General features: G+C 36.5%; 1 protein-coding gene across 3 annotated transcripts in view; it reads right to left on the bottom strand.

The window, feature by feature from the left end:
- Nucleotides 1–331: 331 nt before the first annotated feature.
- Nucleotides 332–12,951, bottom strand: part of LOC127446582 (kinesin heavy chain-like) — a 53,621-nt gene continuing 41,001 nt past the window's right edge. Inside the window, exons 16-29 of one of the 3 annotated variants that reach the window (XM_051707611.1) lie at nucleotides 12,236–12,424; nucleotides 12,025–12,142; nucleotides 11,595–11,644; nucleotides 11,324–11,421; nucleotides 11,115–11,216; nucleotides 8,600–8,660; nucleotides 8,404–8,475; nucleotides 8,215–8,319; nucleotides 4,969–5,185; nucleotides 4,603–4,765; nucleotides 4,450–4,517; nucleotides 4,256–4,283; nucleotides 4,042–4,157; nucleotides 332–3,792 (exon numbers count right to left, since the gene is read on the bottom strand). In XM_051707611.1, the coding sequence (XP_051563571.1) occupies nucleotides 4,091–4,157; nucleotides 4,256–4,283; nucleotides 4,450–4,517; nucleotides 4,603–4,765; nucleotides 4,969–5,185; nucleotides 8,215–8,319; nucleotides 8,404–8,475; nucleotides 8,600–8,660; nucleotides 11,115–11,216; nucleotides 11,324–11,421; nucleotides 11,595–11,644; nucleotides 12,025–12,142; nucleotides 12,236–12,424 (1,338 nt within the window). In that variant the 3' untranslated portion in view covers nucleotides 332–3,792; nucleotides 4,042–4,090. The remainder of the gene's footprint in view (nucleotides 3,793–4,041; nucleotides 4,158–4,255; nucleotides 4,284–4,449; nucleotides 4,518–4,602; nucleotides 4,766–4,968; nucleotides 5,186–8,214; nucleotides 8,320–8,403; nucleotides 8,476–8,599; nucleotides 8,661–11,114; nucleotides 11,217–11,323; nucleotides 11,422–11,594; nucleotides 11,645–12,024; nucleotides 12,143–12,235; nucleotides 12,425–12,951) is intronic. The other 2 variants (XM_051707612.1, XM_051707613.1) reach the window with 2 other exon arrangements.

The raw sequence follows: 12,951 nt of genomic DNA, 5'->3' as shown, positions 1-12,951 counted from the left end.
TTGACTTGTATCAACGTTATGACTTAAACTGAAATTGCCCTTTACCGCTCTAATATAGAGTAAACACATTATATTAATATTATGTATTTATTTGTTTTATACAGTGGCTCCAAAAAGTAGTAAAAGAAACTGACTTCTTACATCCCAAAAAAATCACTGCCACACCAGCTGATTAAAAGTCAAGAGCAAAAATGACTCAGAAAAGTGAAGTTAGCATTTGAATTGCACTTGCTTTCATATTTTGTTATCTACTGCAATCATATTCACACATTTAAGTGTGACTTATCCATTTATTCGTTGAGAATTAAGACTCCGAGAGTCACGTGAACTGGATTCTCTTTATTGAAACATGTTTCAAGTTCTTCTGCTTGAAAGTACGTTGTCCTTCATGCACAACTAAAACAAAATACAACAAAGTGCAACAAAAAGACAATTAAATAATAAAACACATCCTCATGTCACCGCACATGTGCCATTCAAGCATTTAACTATACATTTACAAAGTTTATTATTTGCATGAATGCACAGAACCTTTATTTATTATTATTCTTTTAAATCAGACAAGAGCATAAAATCTTTTGTTTTGTTTTTTGTCTTATTTTCCAGTAAAAATACCTAAACGTCCTTAAAACAAGGAAAAATGACTTGAGGAGCAAAAATGGCATGAGATATGTCTTGTTTTCAGAGAAATCTCACCAAATTTGGTGCGGTTTATGTTTAGAAGGGGATACAACTATTTGCCAAAGGGGTAATCAAAATTATCTGGTTTTCCCTTTAAATCGAGTTTTTTTCTCAACCCATTGGCAAATATTTGTTTCTCGTTATAAGCATAAACGTAACTAAACATTGTTAGATTTCTCTGCAAACAAAACAAAATATATTGCGCCATTTTGCTTCTCAAGTAAATGTATCTTATTTTAAGAATGTTTAGATATTTTTATTGAAATAGAAATAGATTTTTAGCAGTGCGATTTCTCATTAGAGAATTGATGGAAGGATGTTACAGCGGCTAGAAAATTGCCCACACAGGAAGTTCAAAACTGGACATTTTAGGATGTAAAAACACACTTTATAATGCCTTATAATACACATCATAATGCATTATATATTTTCAAGTGTAAAAGCAGTTATGTATATCACCTAAACTACCCATTTGTGGGTAAATTTGAAAGAGTAATGCATTATAAGACATTATAAACTTTGACGTATATATACACATGAAATAACACACTGTGCATGTGTTTTAATAAAGTTAAGGTGTAACCATCACTAGGTACGCATTATAATATATTACAACAGCAGATACAACTATCAAAGATCATACAGCTGAATATAAGTGGTATTATAAAGTGCATTTTAGTGCATTATAAATACCTTCAGCACCATCAAAAAATATTATTCTTGCCATCTGACTTGTTCCTCTCATCCTAACTGACAGATCAGGATGTGTAAAGAGGTCAAAGGTCAGACCATAAACACACAGAAATTTTCAGAAAATGTGTGTATCTTTTCTCAAACTCAACCTTATTTCTGATGCATTTAAAGCCCTGATTTAACCCTCCTATGGTATTGAAAAATGGCACCTCCCTTTGGTATTCGTGGTCATTTTTGACCGGAAGGTTTAGATATGTAACCCTTTTTTTTATGATGATAATGATACCATTTCTTCCTTGAAGTAAGAACAATAAATTATGCATTTCTTTTGGGATTTTATGCTATTTTGATCTTATTTACATGTACATGTCTAAATATTACCATTCACTTGCAAAGACAAAAAAGCAAATTTTTGAAAAAATAAAAATTCAGAACCTACACTTCTATAAGTTGAAACATGAAGACAATATGACAATGTGACATAAATTGGAGGCCATTGCTGCCATCTGGTGAACAAAATATAAATAACATGACTTGTAAATCATGTCATGCCAGTAACAGCCAGTAGATGACTGTAGACACATACTGTGTAGTCTGATGGCTTATTGTAACCTAATTTTATAGTTTATCACAAGATATGCATTTGGGTATATATGTAGACATTACCAAACTATTATTTGTCAAAGTTTAGCATTTTAAAATGTATTTGAAATGTCAGTTTTTGCAGTTAATGTCATTATGCTTGCAATCAAACCTGACCATGGTGTTACAAAGAGAAGACACAGTCTGTGTGTGCGTGGGTGTGTATGTTTTGCACTGAGGATGTTTTAGAGTCTCACCCTGTAATTTTTGGGGTTTTTTTTCTGCATTGTGGCTGATTTATTGATTGTATTTGACAGATAAAAAAAATTGCTCTGTTTTTTGCTCTTTCCCATTCATTTTGTCACACCTGAGACTTTTACCCTAGCGGCCACCAGAGGTCGCTAGGTCAAAAGTCTCAGGTGTGACATAAAAACACAGGAACAAAACTAAAACTCGTGAACAGAACAAACGTCACATCCATGGGGATAACAGGAAACAACTGACAAAGACACAAGCAAACACAAGGACATTAAATACATTGGGGCAAACAAGGTAAATGAGAAACAGCTGGGAACAATCAGGGCAGGAACTAGGAACAGAGACACAAAAGGTAAACTAAACTTCAAACTAAAAGTCTCATAAACACCTAGCGACCTCTGGTGGCCACTAGGGCAAAAGTCTCAGGTGTAACACATTTTCAATGGTTGGTCAATTTTGACCACAAATACCAAAGGTGTCGCTTCTTTTTTACGACCTCTTAGACTTGTTGAATCAAGCCCATTTATTTATTTATTTATTTTTTGTTAAAATGGCAAATGGAGGAAAAGTCACCAAGTCTTTTACTGCTCAGATAAAGGAAACCATTCTTATTAAATTAGGAAAATGTATCTTGGTTAAAAATGACCGAATAACATAGGAGGGTTAAAAAACAAATCCAGTCTACTTAGAATGGACTTTTATCCTCTTTTCCCTTCTATTTATATATATATATATATATATATATATATATATATATATATATATATATATATTCTCTTTACCATTCTTTCTGAATTCATTAAGTTCTCACACTTTTTGAGTAATAAAATATGTTTAAATTATGCAACAATACTGCTACAGAGATAAATAATGCATATAAATCTGCGCATCCAAATACACTGGCCAACATAATGCTACTCTGTCATATAAATATGAGTATAAAAATAGTTACAGTAATAGTTATGTAATAGTTAACTACATAAAAATAGCTACAGAATTTCGTCATGACACTCTTTGTGATCGCAAGATGTTGACAGTTACTAACACTATCAAATGGTTTGTCTTCATTAGTATTAAATGCTTTAAATCTCATATCAACTTCAATTTCTGCTCATCTCTTAAAATGTGACTTTGCAATGTAAACATTTCATGAAGTAAAAATAGACATTTTAAAGAAGAATTAAACTGAATAAGAAATATTTAAGATTCTCCACTATTTCTAGGTTACTAAAGGCATGCAAGTAAATTTGTGACATAGATCATGTGAACTCTTCAGATTTCCTTGCATACTACAACAGTCATACACATTTGTAAATGTAAAAAAAAAAAATTTTTATGCTGATAATATAATTTTCACTAGTGGTCTCAGACTTTCAGACATCCCTGCACGTAACTAAACAACAACGCCAATTGCTGGTCATGTGTGTGATGTCACTCTCAACCACGGCACACACTGGTGTCTAACGGCTCTGTGAAAACTGAGTTAAATTAAAGAATAAAGTCGAGTGGACGTCACTGAGAACTTCAGGCAACATGCAAAAGGTACAAAGCAGAATTCAGTATTGAAGTATGAATTGCCTGCAGAGAAAGAGAAAAAAATAAATCACGGTTAATATCCTGTGTTGCTCACTCAATCTGATATGAGACAAGAATACTTAAAAATGAAATGTAAACTTTGTTCTGTTTGTTTCACTAACAAAAAAGTATGATGGTAAATGGCGATATGCATGAAGAATTTGAATCGCCAAAAAACTAAAGAAGAAGAATGTGGAAGTGAAAGTGGAGATTTATAGTAAAAATTGACTTAAATATTGATCTGTTTCTTACCCACACCTATCATATCACTTCTGAAGACATGGATTAAACCACTGGAGTATTATGGACAAGGCTTCTCTTGTCGAATATGTTGGAGATCTTCTGATTGGTCGACATTGAGCGTCATGCTACACCAAAACAGATCAGCCCATGATGATTCAGAAGTCAGTTAGAGGTTATTACAGTATGCAGTGTGCTGTTTACAGTCGCGCACATGCAGGTTTACCTGTTATCATTCATGTCGGTGGCGTTTCCTGTGAAAATAAGTATGAATGTTTGAAAAGATGCTCCAAGCTCCAAACACAAGTACAAATTGGCTTTGTGGCATTTTGCAATGAAAGTGTCAATACAAAGTACAGTTTCATGACTGGCAGGAAATTATTTAAATTATATAAAGATATAATTGCTTGATTGAATTACCGTTGGTGATGTTCAGAGTGGAGTTCAAGGATTTAGCAGGATTCACTGTGATCTCGTCTTCTGACGCTCTGTTTTTATCATGAATAACACACTGATGTGAGATCAGTTGGCAGAGACTATAATCCAAACATACACATAAACACTGTTACTCACTTGCTGGTTTGACTGAAGTCGGTTTTTGCTGGAGTTGATTTGGGCTTTTGACTGGCGCTGCTGAACATCACATTGCTGAATGTGATTGGCTGATCCCCGGAGCGCATAAACATGTGATTGACAGATAAAGAGGCGGGGTAATGTCCTGGACGAATCGGTTTGGCTGAGGGAAAAAAATAAATCACATCCATAGCATTATAATATTATTACATAGGGGTGGGAGATGTGACCACAATTAAACAGTAGAAGTCTTTACAGTAACGCTATATCAGAAAATAGTTATTTTTGCTATTTGTTTACATATTAAATAGCTATTAAAAGATTACCAACCCAAAAATAGCTAATCAACATGGGTTTTCGACTGACCAATGAGAGCCGCATGAGGTCGTCTGAACGGGTTTTTGGCTCTCATGACATCTTTGATGCGCTCCACTTCCTGTTGGTAACGCCGACGGTCCTTCATGGCTCCTTCTTTAGTGTCTTTCAGTGTGTCCTCCAGCGCCCCAACACGCTCAGCCGTAGAACGAAGACGTTTCTCCAACTTTGGAAGTTCACAGCGCAAATCTGCATTATCACGAACCAACTATATGAGAAACAAATAAATAAAAAACATTTTATTCAGTGTCTGCAAGGTTTAATCTGCACAATTATATCTCGATATGGTTTAGCTTTTGGATGATATTCAGTATACAGTACATCCGGAAAGTATTCCCAGCGCTTCACTTTTTCCACATTTTGTTATGTTACGGCCTTATTCCAAAATAGATTAAATTCATTATTTTCCTCAAAATTCTACAAACAATACCCCATAATGACAACGTGAAAGTAGTTTGTCTGAAATCTTTGCAAATTTATTAAAAATAAAAAACGAAACAAAATCACATGTACATAAGTATTCACAGCCTTTGCTCAATACTTTGTTGAAGCACCTTTGGCACCAATTACAGCCTCAAGTCTTTTTGAGTATGATGCTACAAGCTTGGCACACCTATTTTTGGGCAGTTTCTCCCATTCTTCTTTGCAGGACCTCTCAAGCTCCACCAGGTTGGATGGGGAGCGTCGGTGTACAGCCATTTTCAGATCTCTCAAGAGATGTTCAATCGGGTTCAAGTCTGGGCTCTGGCTGGGCCACTCAAGGACATTCACAGAGTTGTCCCGGAGCCACTCCTTTGTTATCTTGGCTGTGTGCGTAGGGTCGTTGTCCTGTTGGTAGATGAACCTTCGCCCCAGTCTGAGGTCCAGAGCGCTCTGGAGCAGGTTTTCATCAAGGATGTCTCTGTACATTGCTGCATTCATCTTTCCCTCAATCCTGACTAGTCTCCCAGTTCTTGCCGCTGAAAAACATGCCCACAGCATGATGCTGCCACCACCATGCTTCACTGTAGGGATGGTATTGGCCAGGTGATGAGCAGTGCCTGGTTTCCTCCAGACATGACGCTTGCCATTCAGGCCAAAGACTTCAATCTTTGTTTCATCAGACCAGAGAATTTTATTTCTCATGCTCTGAGAGTCCTTCAGGTGACTTTTGGCAAACTCCAGGTGGGCTGTCAAGTGCCTTTTACTGAGGAGTGGCTTCCATCTGGCCACTCTACCATACAGGCCTGATTGGTGGAGTGCTGCAGAGTTGGTTGTTCTTCTGGAAGGTTCTCCTCTCTCCACAGAGAAACACAGGAGCTCTGTCAGAGTGACCATCGGGTTCTTGGTCACCTCCCTGACTAAGACCCTTCTCCCCCGATCACTCAGTTTGGCCGGGCGGCCAGCTCTAGGAAGAGTCCTGGTGGTTCCAAACTTCTTCCATTTACAGATGAAGGAGGCCACTGTGCTTATTGGGACCTTCAATGCTGCAGAAATTTTTCTGTACCCTTCCCCAGATCTGTGCCTGGATACAATCCTGTCTCGGGGGTCTACAATCTACAATCCTGTCTTGGAGGTTTAATCCATTTTGGAATAAGGCTGTATCATAACAAAATGTGGAAAAAGTGAAGTGCTGTGAATACTTTCCAGATGCACTGTATATCTTAAGCAGGCACAACTAACCCCACTGCTCCAAAAACCAACACATAACCCCACAATAGTTGACAACTACAGACTGGTCTCTCTCCTACCCTTCCAGTCTAAAACTCTTGAGAGGGTCGAATTCAACCAATTGCCTGCTTTTTTCTCACAGAACAACCTACTTGACAGACATGAGTCTGGCTTCAAAAAAGAACACTCAACAGAGATTGCCCTCTTGTCAGTAGCTGAAACCCTGCGACTGGCGAGAGCTAACTCCAAATCATCCGTCCTCATCCTCCTTGACTTGTCAGCTGCTTTTGACACAGTGACTTGGTCATCACAGGAACTGCACTTGGATGGTTTGAGTCATAACTCACTAGCAGATCTTTCAAGGTTTCCTGGAATGGAGAGATGTCCAAGTCACACATGCTGACCACTGGTGTTTCTCAAGGATCAGTACTTGGACCCTCCTCTTCTTGATGTACACAACATCACTCAGACCGGTCATTGAGGCACATGGCTTTTCCTACCACTGCTATGCAGATGATACGCAGCTCTACCTGTCGTTCCAGCCTGATGACCCTACTGTCTCAGCTCGTATCTCGGCCTGCCTCTCAGACATTTCAGCCTGGATGAATGAACGCCACCTTAAGCTCAACCTTGCCAAGACAGAACACCTCATGATCCCAGCCAACCCATCAGTTGACCACAACCTCATTATTCATCTTGGTTCAGCTACACTAACACCAACCAGAACAGCTCGGAATCTGGGATTTGTGGTAGATGACCAGTTTATTTTACTGCCCACATCTCATCCATTGCCCGGTCTTGTAGATTTGTGCTTTATAACATCAGGAAAATTAGACCTTTTCTGTCTGAATATGCTGCACAGCTCCTGGTCCAAGCTCTGGTCATTTCAAGACTGGACTACTGCAATGCTCTGCTGGCTGGCCTCCCAGCTAACACAATTAATCTACTGCAGGTGGTCCAAAATGCAGCAGCATGTCTGGTCTTCAATCAGCCAAAAAGGGTTCATCTCACTCCACTCTTGATTTTACTCCACTGGCTACCTGTAGCTGCCCGCATCAAATTCATTGCTTTGGCATTCAGGACAGCCAATGGAACCGCACCCACTTACACCAGTTCACTTCTACATGAATGAGCAGCACCTAGTGGTCCCATCACAAAGAGGCTCAAAGTCTGTTTCACAGTCATTCACTTTCTCTGTTCCTCTGTGGTGGATTAAGCTTCCAACCATCACACGATCTGCTGATACCATCTCAACATTCATGAACCAGCTGAAAACACATCTGTTCCATGAGCACTTAACCAATCCACACTAATTGCACTTACTATTGAACTTTCACTTACTGTACTAATAAAACTCTAAAAAAAAACTCTGTCTCTTTCTTCTGCGCTAGCGCCAATACTACTCCAACCACCTTGAAAACCTGGCAGTAAAACACTGCAGATGTTGCTTGTTTTGTTCCTCATTTGTAAGTTGCTTTGGATAAAAGTGTCTGCTAAATTACTAAATGTAAATGTAGTCTTGTATTGTGGAAATTCGACGTATCGCTCAGCCCTATTTCCCATTCAAACAAATCCATTTGAACTAACCTGTTTGTGAACTTTCGTAAGCTGTTCCAGGTTGTTTTCAAGAAAGGAAATCTTCTTTTTCTGGGTTGAACTCCCCCCACTGTCATCAAGCTCCAACTCAGAACTCTAATACACAGATAGAAACGGAGAGAGTTGAAGATCAGACATCATTGTTATAGAACAGTTTGTTTCATGTTCGGATGAACTCACCTGTTTAACTCGAGTCGTGAGGTCTTGAACAAACAGCTTCTTCAGGTTGTGGAGGGTCTGGAGCTCTCGAGCCTTTTCAACAGAGAACGATCAAGGAGACATGTGCTAAAGTATGCCATTAGAGTCACTATAACATACACTACTCCACTGTAATGATAATTTCTTATTGAACCCTTATTATCTGGCTGATACTCACAACTGTTTCCTCCAGCCCCTTCATGTCCTGTTTAGCCTGTTCATGACGTTCATTGAGATATCTGTATACACAACCAACAACCCTTTCATATATAACTCAGTTAATCAGTAAATTAGAATGATTTTTAGTAGTTTTTTATGCATATTCATAAATGGTGTGCATAAAGTATATCACAGTATAGTGGCAATGCTATGCAATAGAAATGTTTTGTATATCACATTACACTAGTACAGTAAAGTACAGTACAGTGTATGGTATTGTATGGTGTACTACACTAAATAACATGCTACACTATAGTACAGCACTACATAGTATAGTATAGTATAGCATAGCATAGTGTAATATACCAGTGTATTGTATGCTACTATGTAGTACATTATAGTGTGGTATAGTACTGTATGTTATGGTGTCTTATAGAATAGTATACTATACTATGGTGCTCTACAGTACCATACTAATATAGTACTAAAGTATAGTGTAGTATAGTACTATAGTAAAGTATAGCATAGTATAGCAGTGCATTGCATGCTACTATGTACTGTAGTATGATGTAGTGTGGTATAGTACTGTATGGTATGATACCTTACTTTACAATAGTATACTATACTGTGGTGCTGTACAGTATAGTGAATTACAGTAGTATAGTACAGAATAACAGTGCATTGTGTGCTACTAAGTTCTGTAGTACTGTATAGTGTGGTATGGTACTTTATGGCGTGGTACAGGATAGAATAGTGTAAATTATAGATTAGTATACTACACTATAGAGCTGTACAGTACCATGTAGTATAGTATAGTACTATAGTATATTGTAGAATAGTACTATAGTATGGCATAGAAAAGTATATCAGTGCATTATTTGCTACTATGTAGTATGGTGTAGTAAGGTATAGTACTCTATGGTATAGTACAGTATAGAATAGTATACTATACTATGGTGCTGTACAGTACCATATTGTGTGGTATAGTATAGAATAGCATTGCATTGTATGTTACTGTGTACTGTAGTATGGTTTAGTGTGGTATAGTAATTTATGGTACGGTAAAGTATAGAATAGTATACCATACTATAGAGATGTACAGTACCGTATACAATAGTATGGTAAAGTACAGTACTATAGTATAGTATAGTATTGTACAATAGTATAGTATGGAATAGTATAGTATAGCTGTGCATTATATGCTACTATGTTATGTGGTATGGAACAGTGTGGTATATTACTTTGTTATGATACAGTATAGAATAGTATACCATACTATAGAGCAGTACAGTACCATATACTATAGTATGGTAAAGTATAGTACTATAGTATAATATGGTATTGTAAAGGATAGTAAAATATTATAGTATGGAATATTATGGCTGTGCATTATATGTTACTATGTAATGTGGTATGGAATAGTGTGGTATATTACTTTATGATATGATACAGTATAGAATAGTATACAATACTATAGAGCTGTACAGTACCATATATTATAGTATGGTAAAGTAGTGTAGTGTAGTATAGTATAGTATAGTATAGTATAGTGCAATAGTAAAGTATGGAATAGTATAGCTGTGCATTATACGTATGCTATTATGTAATTTGGTGTAGAATAGTGTGGTGTAATACTTTATGGTATGATACAGTATATAAAAGTATATCATATTATAGAGTTATACTGTACCATATACTCTAGTATGGTAAAGTACTATAATATAGTATAGTATAGTATAGTATGGAATAGTATAGCTGTGCATTATATGCTACTATGTAATGTGGTATGGAATAGTGTGGTATATTACTTTATGGTATGAGACAGTATAGAATAGTATACCATACTATAGAGATGTACAGTACCATACATGTATACTATAGTATGGTATAGTAGTATCATATTGTATAGTACAGTATGAAATAGTATATCTGTGCATTATATGCTACTATGTAATGTGGTATGGAATAGTATAGTATATTACTTTATGGTATGATACAGTATAAAATAGTATACCATACTATAGATCTGTACAGTACCATATACTATAGTATGGCAAAATATAGTACTATAATATAGTATAGTATATTACTGTAGTATAGTATGGAATAGTATAGTATAGCTGTGCATTATATGCTACTATGTACTGTAGTATGGTATAGTACTTTAATGTATGGTACAGTATAGAAGAGTACACTGTATTATAGAGATGTATAGTACCATGTAGCATAGTACAGTACTATAGATTAGTGTAGTATAGTACTATAGTATGACACAGAATAGTATATCAGTGCAATATTTGCTACTATGTAGTATGGTGTAGTGTGGTATAGTACTGTATGGTACAGTCCAGTATAGAATAGAACAACTATACTATGGTGCTGTACAGTACCGCACAGTATAGTATAGCACTATAGTATAGTAAGTATAGTACCATAGTATAGTATTTTTTTTTACTATAGTATGGTATAGTATAGTAATGCGGTGTATGGCCATGTGTAGTAGTCAGTACTCATGTAGTGCTGGTTTATCTGACCTGAGCTCCTCTAGTTGTACAGTTTTCTCATGTTCTCGATTCTTCAGTGCGGTAAACTCAACATTCATCTGCTCCATCTCTAAACTCAACCGCTGATTCTCACTAAACACAAACACACAACACAACCGTTACATATCAAACAGCAGTCAGACAGAAGATGACAGAGAGTTCAGTAGAGATGAGTAGAGTTTAGTAAAGTTGCATCTGACTCTGTGAGCTCATCGATGATCTTCTGTTTGTGGTTGATGTCGTCACGCAGACGTCCGAGCTGCTTGTGTTGTGGTTCATGATGAGCGTCTGAGTTCTGCTTTGGAACAACACAACAGCACAGTTAGCACAATGAACTGATATCCTCACCATTAACTCCAGTTCAGTGAAATCTGCAATCCTTAAATATTGCAAACATTTACAGCCAAACATTTGGCCACATCCATGAAAATAAAAATGTATATATGTGTCGATGGGAACCACAAAATGTACCTTCACACTTCCAGACTCGTCAGTGTGCTGTTGATTATCTGGATTGCTCTCTGTAAACACAATAAGCTCATGTCATATCTCTTTGAATTATTTTCATGAAACATTTTACCAACAAAATTCAGTACAACTAATACAACCATGATGTATAGTATAGTTAGAATTGTGCTTTACAAGTGTACTTAACAATTTAAGTAATATATCATTGTGTTATTCTATAACAGTAATGAGAACTGGGGAGGGAAGTTTCAAGATCATAATGTCACAATATGCTTGTTTGTTTTTTCTTTTGATTTTGGGGTGAAATATGTCCCGAATTCAGCCTGATATTCTGTGAAGTATCTTGGAGTATATTACCATCTGTTACATCCCTGTACCATGGTAACACCAAAGTACTTTTTATATGGGACATTTCTAATAATATAATAGACACCTGCAGTTTGTAGTTTGGCTAGTTCTTCACTCAGACAGTCGTAATTCTCCTCCAGCTGTCTCTTCTTTAGTTCAACGTTCTGCATGTACTCTGTCAGAGAGCGAATCTTTGCCTCATGCTGCAGAACACACACACACACACACACACACACATTAGTGTCTGAATTCTGTTTGCGAGTGTATTTATGTGTGTGTGTGTGTGTGTGTGTGACCTGTGATATGAGCAGCTGACAGCTCGAAAGTTCTCGTCCGGTCTCCTCCATCTTTCGATGACAGTCTGACTGTAAACTCTCCAGATATCTGCAGCGTTTCACCATTGACTTCAGCTCAGACTTCACCTTACTCACATACACACACACCACTGCGTACTCCTCTTCTAACACACCTGAAAAATCACACAGCTGAGAGAGAGAGAGAGAGAGAGATTTACTGGGGCAATATTATATCTATTATACTGTATATATATATATCAGTGAAGAGCATGCTTGAGATGAAATATGAGACAAAACAGGGGAAATATAACTTTTTATTGGCCATCATTTCCAATCAAGCTGCAATTTTGACAAAAGTGTGAAAATATTATTTTTTATTGAGTATTTTTGTCTTATTTTCCAGTTAAAATACCTAAACATCCTTAAAACAAGAAAAAATTACCTGAGAAGCCAAAAAAAAATAAAAAAGTATCGTTTTCAGAGAAATCTCACAAAATTTGGTGCGGTTTATGCTTGAAACAAGAAAAAACGATTTGCCAATCGGGTAAGAAAAATAAACTTGTTTTCCCTTTAAATCGAGTTTTTTTAATACCAATTGGCAAATGATTTTTTCTTGTTATAAGCATAAACATGACTGTATTTTGAAAAATGTATATATTTTATTTCAAAATGTAAAAATATCTTGCGTCAATTAGCTTCTCAAGTAAATATATCTT

This window comes from Myxocyprinus asiaticus, chromosome 9 (genome assembly GCF_019703515.2).
Source record: "Myxocyprinus asiaticus isolate MX2 ecotype Aquarium Trade chromosome 9, UBuf_Myxa_2, whole genome shotgun sequence".
Taxonomy (NCBI): Eukaryota; Metazoa; Chordata; class Actinopteri; order Cypriniformes; family Catostomidae; genus Myxocyprinus; species Myxocyprinus asiaticus.
Note: the sequence above shows the minus strand (reverse complement) of the source record. Positions and strands in the feature narration are given on the sequence as shown.